General features: G+C 43.8%; 1 protein-coding gene across 3 annotated transcripts in view; it reads right to left on the reverse strand.

Annotated features, from left to right (window-relative positions):
- POLR3E (RNA polymerase III subunit E) overlaps positions 1-19,316 on the reverse strand; it is a 28,371-nt gene that overhangs the window by 2,098 nt on the left and 6,957 nt on the right. For 2 of the 3 annotated variants that reach the window (XM_035339861.1, XM_035339863.1), the window contains exons 6-20: positions 18,457-18,539; positions 17,632-17,739; positions 17,113-17,162; positions 16,698-16,817; positions 16,073-16,158; positions 15,149-15,193; positions 14,975-15,066; positions 14,039-14,159; positions 12,335-12,416; positions 9,875-9,934; positions 8,933-9,090; positions 8,575-8,639; positions 6,559-7,055; positions 2,048-2,125; positions 955-1,080 (exon numbers count right to left, since the gene is read on the reverse strand). In XM_035339861.1, the coding sequence (XP_035195752.1) occupies positions 955-1,080; positions 2,048-2,125; positions 6,559-7,055; positions 8,575-8,639; positions 8,933-9,090; positions 9,875-9,934; positions 12,335-12,416; positions 14,039-14,159; positions 14,975-15,066; positions 15,149-15,193; positions 16,073-16,158; positions 16,698-16,817; positions 17,113-17,162; positions 17,632-17,739; positions 18,457-18,539 (1,771 nt within the window). Of the gene's footprint in view, positions 1-954; positions 1,081-2,047; positions 2,140-6,558; positions 7,056-8,574; positions 8,640-8,932; positions 9,091-9,874; positions 9,935-12,334; positions 12,417-14,038; positions 14,160-14,974; positions 15,067-15,148; positions 15,194-16,072; positions 16,159-16,697; positions 16,818-17,112; positions 17,163-17,631; positions 17,740-18,456; positions 18,540-19,316 lie in introns of those variants that run through there. The other variant, XM_035339862.1, reaches the window with a different exon arrangement.

The following is a 19,316-nucleotide window of genomic DNA, read 5'->3' on the forward strand; positions in this document are numbered from 1 at the left end:
TTGACAAACCTTCCAGCACAGGCAAGCTGCACCAAATACCGTCCTGACTAACAGGCAGAAATGTCTGAGCTTATTTTCATACTAAGACCAGGTTCTTTCAAGCAAGACCAGTTTGCTTACTATCAGAGCAACAGATCTGTAATTTTTCATATATGCTATTCTTCTGCTTGCAGATCCCAATGTAATAAAGTACTTAAGCGCTTACTGAAGTGGGTGATGGTGAGGAAAGGCCCAGCAACAGTGATTAAAGCATTACACTAGTTGGCAGCGTTCTGCTTAGCCATCCTGCATCACTTTTCAGGTTTGTCAGTCATGGCCTGTGCGGTCTGTATACCTTAAGCTTTTTTAGAAAGTAAATGGTTCATCTTCAAAGACAGAGATGAAAGGTTTCAAATAAGCATTCACTATGAAACGTGTTAACTAGTACTCTGTACGCTTGTTTTGGCTAGGGTTTTGCTCTCTACACTGCTCTAAGTCCTACTATAGAATAAAATGCATTTCCTTCTGAATAGATGTCACTTGTGTTCTTCAGCATTAACCAACAGCAAGCAGCTGGTACTCTTAGAACACTGTGCTGAACATTCCCACCACCTTAATGTTTACCTCCACATTATTTATCGTTTAGGTGCACTTTTTAAAAAAATAACTCTGATGTATGACATTTACTGAGCATTATTCTCTGGTGATCCAAGATCAGAAATAAGGATTTGCTGCAATAATGCCAAATAACATGGAAGTCACAATCACTACTCTTCAAAGGGAAAGAAGGTAGAATGAGACAAGTGTTAGTTTTAAGAAAACAGGCTGAAAAGCAGGCTCTGTCCACATTTCAACAGCAATTGTTCTAGCATCACGTTCACTTGTCAGCTCAAGGTAAAATAACCCTTGGTCAAACCAAAGCATTAAAAATTCATGCGTTACTTGGATCAAAACCACAACTGAACAGAAACTTACCTTTAACACTCTATCCACCTCCTGCTTGTTTATATCTTCTCCGCATTCTTGACTCAGCTGATTCTGAATGACATTTCTGCGCACTCGATAATTTTTCGAAAAGATTTCAAGCAAAACTTGGCGATGCTTTAGAAGAAAAACCATCATTAATATAAAAGGAACAAACATTTTTAGCTTTCTCTACAGCAAAACTGCACGTGCATTAGTCTGTACAAAGCATTCACTGAACTGCATTACAGGATTCTTGCTTCATAATCTTGAACCTTTATCCCGTCCCATTTATATCTGCTATTAGGTCTGCTCCTATTCTCTTAGGACACTACAGGGATCTCTCCATACCCCATCTCTGCCCTGTCTGTCACAGGATCTGCACCTATACTGGAACCTGGGGCACCTCCAAAGGCACAAAACATGTTGAAGAAGGAGCTATGACTTACTCCTCTCAAATGCTTCTCATGTAACTTGTAGTCAACTCCAGCCAGAAGGCTGGATACTACTTTTTCTCTAGAACAATGCATAAGCCTTCCCTATAAACACTTACTTAGGTCACGGACACAGCAATTATATTGTCCATCTACACTTTGTTAGGCTGCCTTTCCTTCCACTTCATTTACTCTGATATCAATTAAAACTCAAGAGATGCTCACATATGCTGTAATCATTTCCTATTCTAAATATAAACAGATTCACCAGGTATCAGCATCATATAATCACTGGTTAATGTATTACCATCAGCAAAAAAAAAGAAAATTGGACTGGATCCCAGTGTAAGGCCCGCATCCTAGAGTCCTTTCTCTTCACAGGTTCAGCACTATTTGCATTCCACTGAGTTAAGTTAGTTACTAGCATAATTACCATTACCAACATAGAATGCTTCTGTCCACACCACTTGGTCTTGATACAGTGATGATCAACCTGTGATCTGAGAGCTTCCTCTCAGCTGGAGAGTTTTCAGTGGTACTGAAAACTGGAGACTTCCTTAGGGAAAGGGTAAAAAACCTACCTGCTGTACCACTTCAGGAAGCACAAATTCAATCACTGCCAAATGCTTGCTAACCATGTATTTGGAAGGGTCATTTCTTTTTGCCTTTACCTGATCGTAAGTGTCACCGGCTTCCCAAAGTGCATAAACCTTTAATTCATCTGGTGAAGCAGCAGTCTGTGGAGGAAACTGAGAACAAGAAGCTGTTAAAAATAACTACCTATTTAATGAGTTCTGCTTAATGATTCTACAATACAGTATCCCTTGACACCTATCAGTGAATCAAAAATGTTGTGGCCACATAATGAGAATTGCTGAAACAACACAAGGTCCTCTCCCACCCCACACTCAAAGGAGTAACTTCGCTCTGGCAGTCCCTGTGCCGGCACAGGCACGGCCCATGCTGCAGCCAAGGAACACATGCCACATGTAATCCATCCTGCAGCACACAGACCCCAAGTGAGGGGATAATTATGGCCTAGAGAATGGGACAAGCACTCTGGCATCCTGACAGGTGCCTTGGTACGTCCAAGCGATGTCTGACTGATGCTTCTGGTCACACTGGGGTAATCCTCAGCAGCGTGACAGGCCTACCACAAACCATTTCAGAGCTTTTAAATGGGGCTGCTGGGCACTTCGAGACCCCCTCAATGGGGGATATGGGCACAGTTTCCCGTTGGAGGGAGGACAACCACCAAGTGCCCGAAGAACAATGCCAGGGCTTGCACCTCAGCCAGTATTTCACTGCAAGATGTATAGGTTTTTCCTGTCAGCAGCACTGTTTCCAGAACACCCAAAGCATTATTCAACTAAGCATCAAGTGCACTGCAGGGTCTTTCTGGAGATATTTAAGTCTACCGTGGCAAGTTTTAGACATTCAGACTCTAACCTGGATGTATCTGCTTCACTGCTCCCAGGTTGGCGTGACTGACAAGCACTGCGCTTCTGCTGCATTTGTGATCTCTGCTCTGAGACAGACTACAGGACTCCTGAAGACTGAACGCTGATGGAGAGTGAACCAGACACTTGCTCATTTCAGGCTCCAAAAATGAAGTGTTATTTTTTCCCTGCCATGTGCCAAGCTAAGGAAACACCGTTTGTTTTTTCTGAAGCAGGGGCCTCATGGCCCTGCACACAGGAGGGAATACAACTGCCCTCCTGCATGTTCCAAACTCCTAAAAGAAACAGAATACCATCCATTTGCCTTATCATCTCCCCTCGGAACAGTGACTAACGAGCAATGCTGGAATATGCCTTCACTCCTGACATGTCTCTTCCCGTCTGTCACTAACAATTTATTCCTTGCTAACCACCCAGACGAACTAAATCACTCATCTCTGAAAAGCTAACAAGCCCGGCCTGATTGTTCCAGTATTCCTCAATCCTGGCTGCTCGTACAAAACACACCTTTCTTCCCAGCCTCTCCCACACCACGCCAAAAGACTTGTGGATCGCAGAGTGTAAGATCAGCCTCTCCTTTTACACAATGCCTGTGATCTTACTGCAGAGGAGAAGCATTCTGTCCAGCGGGATTAGCTTTATCTCCCATACTGGCCCAAGCAGCTGGAATATAACAAGGCTTTGTATTTGGTTTAGAGGCAGGTTTCAGGTTTATTAGGCTCATAACACCTGACACACTTCTCTTCTCATATGGACACGCCATGTATTGAGGAGTACAACCTCTTGTATGCTTTCAGCACAGATACAATCAAACCCTTCAGCCTCTTTCCTGATAGCTGCAGCAGGAGAAGCAAACCGCAGGGCAGCATTAGCACCGAGCTATGCGCTGCCTCGCTCTGGGAAAGCCACCAGTGCATACTCCTGCCTCAGCCACGCTGGAACATGGCTGCACTTGTCTGGCCATTCAGCAAGGAAACTGCCTCCAAAGCAACACAATACTTATTTGGGAAAAAACACAGAACCTCCTCCCCTTTCCCAACCTCACTCCATGAACTGCTGCAAACACTGGTGCCAGCAACTCCCTGCTCGCTTGCTGCTGTCACTGCTGGTGCTCAGGGGAGGGAAATGCCACCAAGAGATGTGCAGCTCTGTCCAGCTGTCCTGCCCTCCCATGCATGTTCTCTGACGTGTTCATTATCTTAGCCTCTCCAGTCTCACCTTGAAACAGCTCTCCACTGCCTTAAAGCCCTTCTTTATAACCTTCGCCGCATGCCCTTGCTGCTGTGAGCCCCCAGAGCCACTGCAGGGCTTTTGGACAACTTGCTGCCCGTGTCACAGGGCTGCCACGTTACAAGGGAAGCTGCTGGGGAGGAGCCCTCGGCTTTGGGATGCATCTCACTGGAGCACTGAGCACACCCTAAAAATAGCCACTGCCAGACAGCCCCGTGTTCCAGCAGCACCAGTCTGCAGGGGGCTGAAGCTGCCAAGAGAACTCATCTGCTGTAACTACCTCAGAGGCAAACTGTTGGGCTTTGCCCTCGGAGAGCCACGGCACTGCTCCCCGTAGGAGCAGGACAGCACACACACACGCACCCCTCCTGCCCCAGCCAGGCAGGAAGCCACGCTGACATCATTTCCCGACTGCTCCAAAATATCCTCCAGATCTGGGCAGAGCCTGGCCACACCACAGAGCGGGGAAGGGAGCCAGCAGGAGCCAGCCACCGCTGGGCACTCACTCCCCCTCCGCTCTTGGGGAGCATCTGCCTGCCCGGGATTCACTTTCCAGACCTACTCTTTCCTCCTGGCTGAGGATGCTACAAAGCACAGGCAAGCACGGTGCCCTGCAGGCATCCTCCCAGCCTCACCTACAGATGGCCTGGCACCTCTCCTGGTTCCCCACAAATACTATTTATCTTGTGCCCCAGGTGAAGAAGGACAGCTTTGTAAATAGATCCTGCATTCCACTGCTAAGGTTTCCATTGTTGTTTCCAGCAACACGTTTTCCATAATAGGGCAATGTGCAAGTCAAAAGTGTCTTCACCCCCCACAGAACATCACTTTAATTACCTCAGATCATTGATTTTTATCAACAAAGCCGTTTCAATTACAGAAAACTAATGAGCAACTATGATATCCCAGGCTAAACAACCCTCCGGGCTTCCACTGAGCTCAGGCAGCCTCAGAGGGTTCAAATAAAATTGTCCAGGAGAATGATCAAGAGATACTGAAACATATGAGCCCATGCAAAGGGTAAAACCAGCCCAGGCACCTCTGCCACCTCCCCGGAGCATGAGGTGGAGGCTTGGGGGCTAACAATTTACATAGCTGATAACAGTACAGGCTTGTGCAGGCTCCTGTAGAAGATCTCAAGTTTTGGGTAAGCAGAGGTAATATTTACAGCAGACCTCCAGCAAGAGACCTTCCAGTGCCATCTCTACACCTCTGCAGGGCTCCTGTGATAGGACTTCCCAGACAGAAAGAAAGGTGTTCCCAAGCACCCGTGTTCAGGAGGATTTTATTGTGGTTGTCTTGAAAAACAGAACATATCCCACTTTCACTTCTCACAGCCTTTAAGTGAAGACTGGATGAACTCATTTCCAAATTCCCAACGTTTCCAAAGCAAAGCAGTCCCAGTTCCAATTAAGACAGCAGCAATGACCTCAGCTATTTACCATCAGCACGGCAAATGCACATCCTACACTGTATACAAAGGAGAGTCTCTCCAGCTGCAGGAGGCAGTGCCAGCCCAGCATTACCCCAGGACTTGGAAGCTGTCAGGAGAGAAAGCAGAAAGTACCGAACTCGGTGGCCTCCCTTGTGGCACCTCACGTCTGTTACAAGGTTCCCAGGTGCCACAATATGCACTCTGCACACGACTGAACACGTTATTTCTGCCTCCTTATTCCTTAGCTGGCTCCCAACTCCCTTGCTCCAGGCTCTCTCATCAGGCTGCCTGCTCCCTGCTCTTTCTGCCTCGCCTCTCTTTCAAGCAGTTGACACGTCTCTTCTCTCTCACCAAAGGCAGCTGACTCCCGAGCTCTTTCTGGTTGCAAAACAATCAGCACTGCCAGATGTCTCGTAAAATTATTTTCCTTTTAGGCTATTTCCCACGATGCCAAATTTCTTTTTCCTTCCTAAGCAATCTGCTGTCACACAACGGTTGCTGCGACTCACGCAATCACACATCATTTCTATACAGACAAACAAACAGAGACATCTCTGAACAATCCTGGAGGAAAAGGACTGGCCAAAGAAACCTGCAGGAGACAGGGTTTGTCACTTCCCAGAGGGCTCTGCTGGGAGTGCCCTGCTGGGCCAGGCAACAACCATCACCTCTCCTCCCCAGCAGCATCCCTGTCAGGAGCTTGTGCAACTCGCAGAAAGCTGGTGGGAAGAGCTCCGGGACTGCCCTAGGTCGTGTTACTGAAACAGGAGCAAGTGAGACACTGAGTCACTGCAGCCCCACGCCGTGGAGGTGGGAAGAGCCCCAGAGCCAACTGCACTGCGAGCATTATTCCAGAGCAGAGAAAGCAGAGCGCAGAGCCTTCCAGAAGCAGGACACCAGACAAACCTCCAGCAGTTTCAACAGATCCAGTATGGGATGCTTACTCAGAGCACAGCTGTTCTTCCAGTCCAGCCCAAGACAGAAACATTTCACAGCTCAGACATTTAACGGTCCCCCATTCCCCCTCCCCAAACACCAGAGGAAAAAAAATACTTACAGGCACCAAAATTTGTTTGCAGCCAGTGTCCAGCACCATGTCCTGTAACATTTTGTCCGAAATGCCACTGAACAACGTGTGTCCTGGAGGCAGACTGGCTAAGTGAAGGTTAAACAACCGTTTGAGCTCACTCAGGGTGAGTACAAATTGTTTCTTAAACGTTGAGGACACAAACGCCTTCAGTTCTTGGGCCACCCGGTCACCGCAGCTTCCAGGCAAGTGGCCGTTTAAGGAGTCCATGGAGTCCTCCTCTGCGTGGAGGCCGTTGACAACGCCGTTGTTCATGCCCTCGTAAGCCGAGGTGTCCATGGGCTCCTCATCGCTCACAGGCTCCTCTTTGATGCGGATATTGGAGACATCCATCTTGGCTGAAGCGTCATTTGATTTCAGCTCTGCCTTTTGCTTCTGGAACTCCTTCTCCAGCTGCCCGTAGTTCTGCTTGACTCTCGCTTTAGCCATGTTGACTCTTTGCTCCCCAGAAACCAGCAACGGATGACCTAGTAAGGAACAACAGGCACCATAAAATTCACCACGAAATTCACAGACTCCAGCCTTGCAGACTGTTTCTTTAAGGGCTCATAGTAAAATAAAGCCAGGAAACAATTCCTACTTGTAAAATGTAAGGCATAAGCATGGTTTGTGCATTGGTTTTTACTTTTTTTTTTTTTTAACATTAAAAAAAAGCATGTTGATAACTGTAAGCCATGCACTTGTGGAAGGAACCTGCAGCAAGGAGGAAGTGTATTTGTTCGGCCACTAGGGCCTTTTGCACAAATCAGGAAACCAAGATACAGATTACTGATATATCTCTACTTGTGACTCAAGTGCTTCTTCACCTGACAACTTTTAAAAAAGGGAAAAAAAATAGAGTATGCAGGGGCTGGTTGGGCTCACTGCAGCAATTGCCAGAGCCAGCACAAGGATGTCCTATAGGTACAGCAAGGATACTGAAGGGGTTAACAGTGAATCTGAACACTCTTTTAGCATGAGGTGCACAGTACGGAAGTCTGAGACCCTCTGCTAAGTATCAATACACAGTGATGAGGGGAAAGGGACAGAAGGGTGTCCTTTCCCACGCAATCCTGGCACCTCTTCTGGTGTCCTCTCCACGCCCAGCAATCCAAAATTGAAAGGGCGTGTTGGGAAAAGTGGAATCCAGTCCCAATCCCAAAGGATGGATTGCTGTATCTAAGGCAAAAGCCCACATAGCACACATGCTGTTATCTTCTCTTCTGTTAGGCCCACTAATCCTCTCCAAATAACCCAACACATAATCCTTCCAAGCAGATCAGATACAGGGTATTGAGATGGATTCATGTGCACGTTTGTCAGTTCTACTTACACTCTTCACTGGCTCCAGTGTCTGGCAGTGAGCCAATTGCCTAGTTAAAACTCTTTACAATCTCAAGTTTTCACAATCTTTTAGAATCATGGCACAGCTGCCTTAATATTCTTACTGGCATCCATGGGAGGGTGTGGGGGGGATGTCAAAAAAAGAAAGCTTCACACCTACTTACAGAGCCCTGAGAAACATGTTCTTTATTAACTACTCAGCTCTCAACCATACCACAGACATGGCAGTGCAAATCAATCAATAAATAATAATAATTAAAAAAAGAGGTGAGAATTAATTGTGTCCTGGCCCTGTCCTCTCTTCAGGAGCTGTTTACACCCCTGCAGCATACAAGCTGCCTGAAGTGAGGAAGTGGTTAACAGAACCAGCTGACTTCAGCTAATTTCACACTATCAGGTACAGAGTGCCCAGTGCCAAGGAATCATCCCTGCACTACTACAGTGTAGTTGTGTCACCCCAACACTAGTTAGTGAAGATGTTAGTGAAGACCAAGATGTTTTACTTAATACAAGGGAAATCACAAGAAAGAAAGAAAAAACAAAACAAAACAAAAAAAACACACCACCAGTCCCCACCACATTCAAAAACAGAAACTCCAAACCACCACCCAGAAATACAGAGAGATGCCCTTGCTTCAAGACGATCCAAACAAATCCATTTACCTGATTGTGTCTCTTGTTTCTTTGGTGTCAAGTGTTCCTTTAAAAGATTATAGACCTTTTCTAATCTGAAAAACAAAGAAAAATACTCCGGTAGAGTTTCTGTTGTTATGCTTGCATGCAGCCACATCAGCTTTTGCCATTAGCCAGAACACTTCATTTCTGCAAAGCTGATCTTCAGGGAATCAACAGGAATGACTTGAATGATGTGGGGATGCCTTTCCCTCCCCACCCCTGGTGATTGTGAGGGGTATATCTCAGAGGCAATACAGATCTCATTATTTATCAATGTCTACAGAAACTTTGTACTAGAGACTTCTCTATTTTTTGCTTATTCCCCAAAATAAAGCAAGTAATTTACTTGGCCTGAATGCCCATCCACAGCATATGTTGCCTCTGAACTATATCTGGATGCTTCTTAACAAAGTCTTCATCATAAGGGAGCATGAACTCCCAACCTTTGTTTATTCTTGCCACAGACATGTGCTCTAGGAAGTCTTTCACATCTTCTGGGCAAAGCTAAAAGAAAAAGAAAAACATATGGAAGTCAATTTACATCAGACATCTGCAGCCATGCAACGCTGAGCATTGCTCCATGAGACAGGTGGAGCTGGAATGACTTGGTGTACGTGGGGCACCTTCACACACACACACCCAGGTAAGTGGGAGATGCTTATCCTCTGCAGCAGCAGCACTTTCACACAACGTTAAAGGCACTGCACTTCAGAGAGCAGTGGTAATTAATCATCTGAGAGTCAAATAGCTCATGGCATGTTTTGTAAAGAAAAGGGAGTTTCCCAACTGAGATGAAAAGGCTCATCATTGTGAAGAGAAGCATATTCTACAATTTTCATCTTATTTTGGAGCTCCAGGTCAGGCATGCTGCATTTATAGATGCATAGCTTTTAAGCAGCACTGGATCTTACATTCCAAAAGTAGCCCGTCTGTGCACAAACTGCCTCATGTTTTATCATTTGATTGCATTTTAAGTAAATGCTTTTTTTTTATTCCCTCTTTACATTATGTTTCTCATTCATGTACCAGTTTTAGCAGAATATCCAGGTGCCCGAGTTGTTCCAGCAAGACAGTCACGTCCTGTGGAACTGTGGTAACTGTGGGAGCTGCTTGAAATGTTTCTATCAAGAGTATCTATACCTGTTCCAAAGTGAAGCCATGCCTTGGGTAGCAACACTGCAAGTCAGCAGTAATGCAGGCACAGTGAATCCAAAAGAAAAGTCTTGCAGCAGCACTTGAAGAGAATGACCAACACCAATCTCTGATTTAGAAAGAAAAAGTCACTCACTTTTGTAACCGCTGCCACTTCCTTTCGCACAACCCAGCGGCCCTGTGTGAACTTCCACATCTAGGAGGAAACAAAGTAGAAACCCTAGTAGCTATATTTAGGAGTTTCCTTACTGAAGTCATAGTAACAACACTGTTGAATAACGTTACCAGAAAAACGGAAGCAGGCAACGCTCAATAAAGGTAGTGGGAAAACACTTGATGACCTATTCCTTCCTCAAATGGCCATGAAAACAATACTAAAAGCTTTGAGAGTCCACGGTTTGCCTTGGTGAATCTTTGACTACAGAAGCTGTGAAGAATCTTTTGAATTTAAACTACATTTCACTTCTAAAAAAAAAATCTACTGCAGTGATGCTGGGTCTCCCGAATCCACACCTCAAGCTCAGCTTTAGCACACCTACTCACCGACCTTTGTCAACTGCTGTAGGTAGATGCAGTGCCTGTAGAAGGCTGCAGCACACAACCTCCTAACAAGTGTCTGCTGCCTTCTTCAATGCACACCACAGTCACTTACAGGTGTGCCAAGACGGCCTTTCACTCACATGTGTGTTTCTGGTTAATGGAAAAGCCAGCTGCTCTGCTGAGCAGCTCCCAAGGTCTAACACTGAGAGCAGGCTAACAGGATACTTGAGGATTTGGGCAGAACTGCCACTGCCTGAAGATGACCTTTGATTTCTTCCTGTCTCCATTTAAATAGACTACAACCTCCTTAGTATGTGTGTATTCATAATGTTGTGAAGAATTCAAAGTCTCATTACTGCCAGTTTCTCCCTGCCCTTCCACGTCATACATGGATCCTTCTCTCTGATTCAGCTTGTCTCTGCCCACAAACACACAAAATCACCGGTCACTTTAGGGCACAGGGCACTTCTGTTTTGAAGCACAAGAAGCTGCTGTCCAAAGGAAACAGATCTGTCATCTCCCCCTGTACACAAGGCTGAGGCAGCCAGTTCTCATGAGACACCTTACCCTCAACTGTTCTCACGTTCTCTGAAATTATTATGTGAGAAGCTGAGACAAAAAAACAGAAGCTTTCAGGAAAGACACAAATTACTTTCTCTCCCGCAAAGTGTAGTCTGGAACACTTGAACACTAAAGTCACTACTGGCTTTTTAAAATATTTAAAATAAGGGTAAAATATTTTTTAATCTTATTACTCTACACAAATATGTACAGGAAAATAAAGTTCACTTTTTAAGCTGGAAGACCTGTTTTCACCACAGATAGCATTACATACTATTCCTGAGCCTTATGAAGATAACATTTAATTTCGTCTGAAAGCCAGAAATATTGATGTTATTTTCCAACCCCTTAATCTTTTGCCTGTTGCAGAACTGTTTAGAAAATTACTTGCCTTTAAGATCAACATGGATCAATTTCTCACACCAGGTATATTTGACATTTTAAACGAAAACAATTTATCTTTACATTTTAATTGCCAAACACTACCACTTAGTTAACCAAGCATAACTGCTGGTCCCTAGGACTTTACGCATGACGTGTCACCTTATCTGCTGTGCCCTAAAGAGTAATGTCACTGGGTCACTCCTGATTCCAGGTCTCCACATGGCAGTGTCCTGGGCAGACATCAACACACAATGAAAAGCCAGTTTCAGTCACCATCAGTTTTATCTTACACTAGAACCGTAATATCCTTAAGGTCGCCTGCACAGCGTGCTCCTATTCAGAGCTAAGTCTCATAGACAAACTTTGCGAACAAGAGGAACAGTCAGGTCTACTTGAAAAAAATGAGAGCAGTGCACTCAGCATTTTTTTTTTTTTTTTTTTTTTTTTTTTATGGGGTGGAAGCTATAAACTGACTATGAACTTCGGAACCACTTAGGAACTTTCTTTTCACTAACTGCGGAAAGAATTAACACAATGCAGAGGTTGTTCCTCTTTGCTGTGGTTATGTGTGTGTTTACAAGACCTGTATTCATTTCAACTTCCATGTGCAGCCACTGCTCATAGAAGGTGCCTGGGAACAAAGTCCTTTCACTGATTAGCAACTCTGGGGAATAAAGTCCTTTCTAAAGTTCAACAGTGCCTGCTCAGGGAGCATAAGGCTTACCTGCACTGCCCTCCTGAAAACTCATGGTCCAGAGCCCACGGAAATATATCAGGGGAAACAAGCCCTTTATTATCCAGTCCTGGCTTCTCTGTAAGCCCGGCATCGTGGGGCCTGTGTGACAGTGGCTCTATAACATTTATTAGAAAGTGATGCATATCACATACTGTTAATGACTAGCAATCTGAACCTACCAGACAGCCACAATGTCAATCCACACCAACTCTCCCATGGCAGACTTGTAACACCACCATAAGGATTAAAGTACAAATAATTTCTGTGGAAGAAACATCTTATTGCAGTAGAACAGCCAAGTTTTGCAATGCCATAGCTCTCAGGCAAACCTCACCTGTGTTCTCCTTTAGAAACAACAAGCTCTTTTGTACTTACAACAAAGTCTCTCCCTCTACAAAGCACTTCTGCAGGGACTCCACTATGTGGACTAGACGTATCTTTTGGGTAGAGGACATCACTGTTAATTAAAAAGGAAGATAAATTAGTTACCAGGTAGTCCAAAAATGGCATTGGTGAAGATTAATATAACAAACGTGTGCTCCCTGTTCTGCAGTTAAATTACACCTTTATCCAAAGCACCGTTTTCATTAAAGGAATTAATATTGGCGTAATTACTCCACTGCAATTACATTAGTACAAAAAGAGCTTACACCAGCAAAGCCTAGCCTCGTGACTAGCAGATGCGTGCAACACAGGTACAAGCTCTGCTTTGTTCTTGCAAAGCCTATCCTCCTTTGGATTGGTGTAAACAAGACCAATGTGAACCTAAGAAATGCTTAGGCTAACCTGGTATGCAGACATAAACGAAGCATTTGCCAGAACGCTGATCTGTGAGAATTAGGTGTTTTTTTTTTTTTTTTTTTTTTTGCTTTGTTTTAAATTTCCTTCCCCATAATCAAGGATTAAAGAGAACAGTGCTATGAGATCTCATGCTCAAATCAACTAGCCTCAGGACTATCACCACCCTTGTGTCCTTATCTGCTTGCAAGACCAACTGGATGACATTCATTTCCATGGTCTCTAAAGCCTCAAGGCATCCTAGTTTCATGATCCTGATCCTACTCAGCCTACAGAAATGGGCTGTCTCTCCACTCAAAGCTCTGAGGCGTGAGTAGGCGCTGCTCTGCAGGTAACCATCCCAAACAGGCCAGATCTACTAGAGATACACGCAGACTCCTCAGACAAATAGCAAAGAATTAGTTACAACACAAAAACAATCAGAGTGCTAAAACCTTGTCTTAATTTGCACCCGGCTTCCTTCTGGAATGGCTGGAGGGACAGCAAGGACCAAAACCCTTCATACTGCTAATGCAGGCCCATATCACAATAGCTGAAACACCCTGCTAACAGGCCTGGACTGGTAACTGGTGCCACTCAGCACAGAGAGCTATTCCACAGCCTGTAATTCTCTGCATGCAGTGCTCCACCCAGGTAAAAAAAAAAAAAATCATACTGCTCTTCAGACTTCATCTCCCAGTGGGATGCTTTAACCTAATAAACAGGAGGACGATCCAGTATCCATGTCAGGCAGTACAGGCAGCACCCCACATGACTTATGGCAGGTAATAACATTTTATGACAGGTAAAACTACCCTATGGAAGGCAGGTAATGCTTTCAGCTGACAAGATCAGCATCCACTGATGAACAGCAAGGTGAATGCACAAAGATCTCTGACTGAATTTAGCTAAGAAATATTAGAGTTGAAATTGGTTTCATTTTCTGTGTTTATATTTGACATTAATCTCTAGAAAGATTCAGGACTGTCCTATCACAAAAGAATATGAGTAAAGACAACACCGAAAACCTGACATAACTCAAATCCAAATACAGATTACATCACGTCTCACCCATTATTTTATGGGGTAGGGACTGCAGTACTGTTATCTAGCATCAGCCATTTGAATTTTTAATATCCAACCACAGAACAAAGCACAACATAATAAATCAAGATTTTACAGCACTGTAAGTTTAGAACATGGCTACTTTGGGACACAGTGAAGATGACTATGTAAAATCCATTGTTCCGTTTCTCTCCTCACAGCAGAAAACCACATCCCAGTAACAAAGACAAGCCATACCTCTTCACCACCCAGTTTCCCTGGACCAGCATTGCCACCTGCTGTATACAGCGGAGAACTGCCGTAGAGTCAGTCCCAGAGCCTAGCAAACTCATCATATTTGCAAATGGCATGACCTTCACTGAAAGGCAAATCACACATCAGATTAAGGGCTTCCTCAATACACATAATGCAGACACATTTATAATTCTAGGATATTATGATTTATGCTTATGCTGAAATTCTAGGTCACAGCTGTATCTTACGAAAAATACCAAAAACTAAATTCTAGTACGCCCCCTGCATCGTAGTCAGCAAATGTTCCAAAAATATCTGTTCATGTTGCAGCAAAGTTCATTAGCTTAATTGGTTCCAAACTAATGCATGAATCAAAAAAAAAAAAAAAAAAACAAAATATACACACGCACAAAAAATCCAACACCTATGCAATATTTGGAAATAGAGACACCTGACAAGACAGGAAACTCCTAAGCCAACGTCCTCCGGATTTGCTCTCATCAGATAGTAACTCTGAAGCGACAGAATAAGACTCTTAGATGACAATCAAGAAGTGTGTGTTACTGACAACTAAGGAAAGAAAATGCCAAGGTGCAGCTTGTTGCATTAACCTTCCACTTGCAAATCATACTCGGACTCCACATTCCGGGAAGTAACTGCAGAAATAAATGTATCCTGAAAGCTATCATCAAATTGGAAAATATTCTAAGAGACAGTTGATAGCAAACATACAGAGCAGCTATCAGTTCTGCCACTACTGCTCTTCTGTTCCCCAAAGAACATGGTCAGTCTTCTCAAACAAACGTTCAGCTTTCGAATGCTTCACAGAATCAGAAAGCCAGACACTCCGCCTGGCAGGGAACCATCAGGTAAGGTGTTTTATCAGAGGCAACTAGAAGTCACCAAGTAAAATGCAAATGGATTACAAAAGTGACAAACCATTCTTCATCAGGATCTTAATCTGATCAGCAAGGGGTAAAGTTCTCAGCTGGGCCATAGAAAGCACATTGCTTGGAGCCACTGGTTTGTCACTGCAAATAAACAAGCAGAGTTGTAGCTTATGAAAAAGCATTCAGACAGTATCAATGATGAGCACTCTGAACAAACACTTACTTCTCTTCCTCTACACTTGGAGGCATCAGCATCATTAAATATTCACTGAAAGAAAAGAAAACATCCTTAAAATGTTTGTCTTGACCTCCCAAGTTTAAGTACAATTATACTGCAGTAACTGGGAGTCAGAATCCTAGCTCTTCTGTATTACTCATCCAAACAGAGGAACTGCAAGAGTAAATACATTAAACACAGGTGCTCTGACACAGCAGTAAGTGGGGTCATGTGAAGCTGTGTAGAGAGTCAGACCAGCAACAACCAAAGTCATTTCTACCCATGTCATCGCCAGTATCCATGCAGAAAGAATAAAATCCAAAAGGCTTCTCAGAACATCAGCACTGTTCCACTGAGATGTTAAATGTTAAGAAAAACACACCCACACTATTAAACAGAGCGGCAGTCTGCAACTTTCCTGTTACTTGGGCTGCGGTTCTATCAGTTTACACAAATATTATTACTGACTGCACCACAGGAAGATTCCTACATACCTACCGTCAGTAAGAAACAACAACGAGCAAGTTTTGAGCAAGTTTTGTCTCTTACAAATTGCAAAAGTAAGTTTTATAAGAGTTGCTAACAATGGGAAATGTTGGCTTCAGGGTTTTCATTTATATTAATCAGAAGGAGCTCTTGTTTTGCTCTTCCTTTACAGTACTTGCAGTCACAATAATGCCAGGTGATGATAACTAACACAAGGCTACAATCCCAAGTGAAAACAACTTGTTTTAATCTCAGAGTACATGGAAACACAGAAAGCAACCTAAGTTGAAGGTTAGTTTGCTTCTATATTTTTTTAAAAATCCAACTTCTAGCATGGATAGCACCATCAATACCGAAGATTTCTGAAGAACATACCTGCTTACTACCCTGAACATAATCCGAACAAATTACTGCAACTTTTATAGAAAAACATCACATCTTTACCTGGGAGATTTAATTAATTCTGTATTCTCGGCGAGACCATGAGTTTGACTGAATAAATACTGGCGCTCATGTTCAGAACGGCTATCCTGGAGATATGGAGAAAAACAGGAGTCACTGCCACATTCTGAAAACGCAAAAAGCCAGACAGATGGTCACCCTGTCATTACTGCACCATTCAAGAGTTTCATCTCACTAACTGATGCTCCGCTTTCAAGCTTTTTGAATGATGCTCCCGTGATATGGAAACATTTCAGGTGATGTGACCTCAAAATCTCCTGACAGACATGCACGTCAGATCTCACAAACAGGATTTATGACACTTAACTGACTGGGTTCCCTGACTGTTTTACAAAGTCTGGTTCATAAGTCAACACCCAAGTAATTCTTGGATTTAGGCCCCAACCCCCACCCCTTTATGTCTGTCCAACTCTCAATTTTAAACCTTCTCCAGTATGGAGACCCCCAAACACTATCCAGCAGAGGAGGTACAGAGCACTGCAGGGGCAGTTCGAGCCTACAGACCAACCTTTCTCATCTTTTGTTGATTCTCTGATCCTATGGACCCAGATTTAACTTGGCTGAGCCTTCAGGCCCACCGGGTCTCCTCAGCTGCCAGCATACCTACCTTCAAGCCATAATAATGTAGATGAACCCAGTGCTCTTCTGCTTGTCTCTTCTGCAGGAACTCATAAGACTGAACACGTCGTTGACGAGCTTGTTCGGTCTCAGGGCGGGAAAATCGTACCTAGAAGATTTGGACATCATTACATATAGCCCCAAACCCCTTGAAACAAAAGATCTGTGTTATCTATTTGGCACATAAATAACAAAAGCTAGGGGCCCTAGCTCAAATGAATCACCCCTTGGTGTCAGTGCCATCTTTATGCTTGTGCAACAGCTTCAAGACCATCTTGCTTCCCCAGCCAAGCCCATGGTCACCAGAACAGCTGAGGCTTTCTGCCCTTTTATCTGGGTGTGAATTAGCATGCTTTCTTATGAACTGTTCCCTGAACTATTACAAAAAGGAAGTTTGGACGTACAGTAATCTGCTTAACATCATCTTCAGCTTCATCCTGGGATGAATCACCACCTGCCAAGAAAACACAGCAGGATAAGAACACCACTTCAATAAAACAACCAAAGCCAATCTGTAACTGTTTGGAGGCCAACTCTGGCAGAAGGCAGAACTAGCAGCTACAGCTTTCTGAACTACGTAGTGTATAACAGCACCACACCACTCCTACGATAGGAGAAACAGCTCCCGTAAGTTTTGCAGTGCTACTTTTCATTGGCAGCGGTGACACTTTGTATTGCTGCCCTTTGAAACTACCCACTGCCTCCTGTCCCTCTGCCAACCTGCTCCACCGTGCCCACAAAAATGCTGATGCAGCTACACTGAAAATATGATCAAGAAAACAACCTGGCAAAGAAATGGCTTTGTGATCACTATGCTGTCATTTTAAACACACCTTTGGAATAAAATGACTCTTATGAATAAAATTATAGACAGGACTTGTATTCTGCCTTTCAAAAGGAAACACAATTCATGTAGCATTTACCTTCATTAGCAGCTTCTCTTTCTCGGTGTTTTGCATCAGCTTTGTCCAAGTAGGTGAAACTTGGCCTCAGCTGAAGAATTCCATGTAGTGGAGTCAGGTGAAGTTCACCTGAAAAAGAGAATTGACGTTAGTTAAAATTATTATTTTCCAGTGCACAAGGACAGAACTTTCATTATCTCACCACCTCTGTAATAGTAGAGCTTCCATCAAACATAAATGTTTAATACACTACAAAGGGATTGATGTGAAAAATTCATCCAGTGCTCAGGATTTCAAAGGAGTATGAAAAATCAAGACCTATTTCTGTCACTTTCCTTTTTGTGTTGGAGCCAGATCTTACATAGAGCCTCACTGTAGCTCAGATATGACTTATCCTTTAGGAGACTACTAGTAAAACAGACATCACTGAAGACGATCTACCTATTTTCACATCAAATGATCCTCAAATCAAAACTCTGCAACAGCATTAGGAAACAAGAGAAGGGCAGAAAGCATTGAACAGGAAAATAAAACATCTACAATCAGATGGAGATAATAATATAAGTAAGAAAAATAAATATAAACAACATATGTTTATTTAAGCCTTCAGGAACTGTTAAGATCTTGGAGGCATTTACACATCTACGGTGTTCTGCTATATTATTTACAGCTTTGCTGGACCTACTCGAGGACTCTGAGGACATTGATAAGGAAAACTTCTATTTTATCCAAAGAAGCACCAGTTAAATATGAGCCTATGCTACTGAAAACACAGAACAAACAGGTCTTATTTTAACCCAGAAATGAATGTTTCACTGATGCGAGAGGTCAGAAAAATAAAGTCACCTTTTCTATAAACAGCAGCTGCATAGCGGGAAACATTACTTGCAGCTTGCGAAGAGCAGAAAGTTTGTTTGTCCATCAGCTTCCTGCAAACAGATGAATGCTGTAAGATTACATTGTACAGGCAAGGAGGCATTCAGATGTTAAAGGTCTGAAATCACTGATTCCCAAAATGGTCTATCAACAAATGCAGCAAATATTGGGGCCAGTTTTGTTTAACATTTTAATCAATGGTCTGGATGAAGGGATTGAGAGCACCCTTAGTAAGCCTGCAGATGACACCAAGTGAGGCAAGACTATTGATCAGCTCTGGGGTAGGAAGGCTGTGCAGCCTAGCTAGGATCAATGCGCTGAGTCCAACCACGTGACATTCCACAAGTGTCATTGCCAGGTCCTGCACCTGGGTCATAACAACCCCATGCAGTGGGCCAGGCTTGGGGAGGGGTGGCTGCAAAGCTGCCCAGCAGAGAAGGACCTTGGGGCATGGGTCAACAACCAGATGAACATGAGGCAGCAGCGTGCCCAGGTGGCCAAGGAGGCCAATGTCATCGTGGCCTGCAGCAGAAGTAAAAGTCAAGATGGGACTTCATAGGTCAGGTGGATGGTTAGACTTGGCAATTCTGAAGGTGTTTTCCCACATCCATGACTGTACAATTCTATGAAATACATATGCTCATCTTTCTGCTTGCAGTCCGTAATTAAAGAAGCACACCAAAAAATATAGGTTACCTCAGAGAATTCTTGCTTTACAACTTAAGTGTTCAATGCACCCCCTGAGATTGCACATCCACTTGTTTTCACTTTTCCCCAAAGCCCTGGTGGGCATGCTTTTATCTATGCCCACCACAAAAAGGAAATGAAGG

This window comes from Oxyura jamaicensis, chromosome 14, assembly GCF_011077185.1.
Source record: "Oxyura jamaicensis isolate SHBP4307 breed ruddy duck chromosome 14, BPBGC_Ojam_1.0, whole genome shotgun sequence".
NCBI classification, from domain to species: Eukaryota; Metazoa; Chordata; class Aves; order Anseriformes; family Anatidae; genus Oxyura; species Oxyura jamaicensis.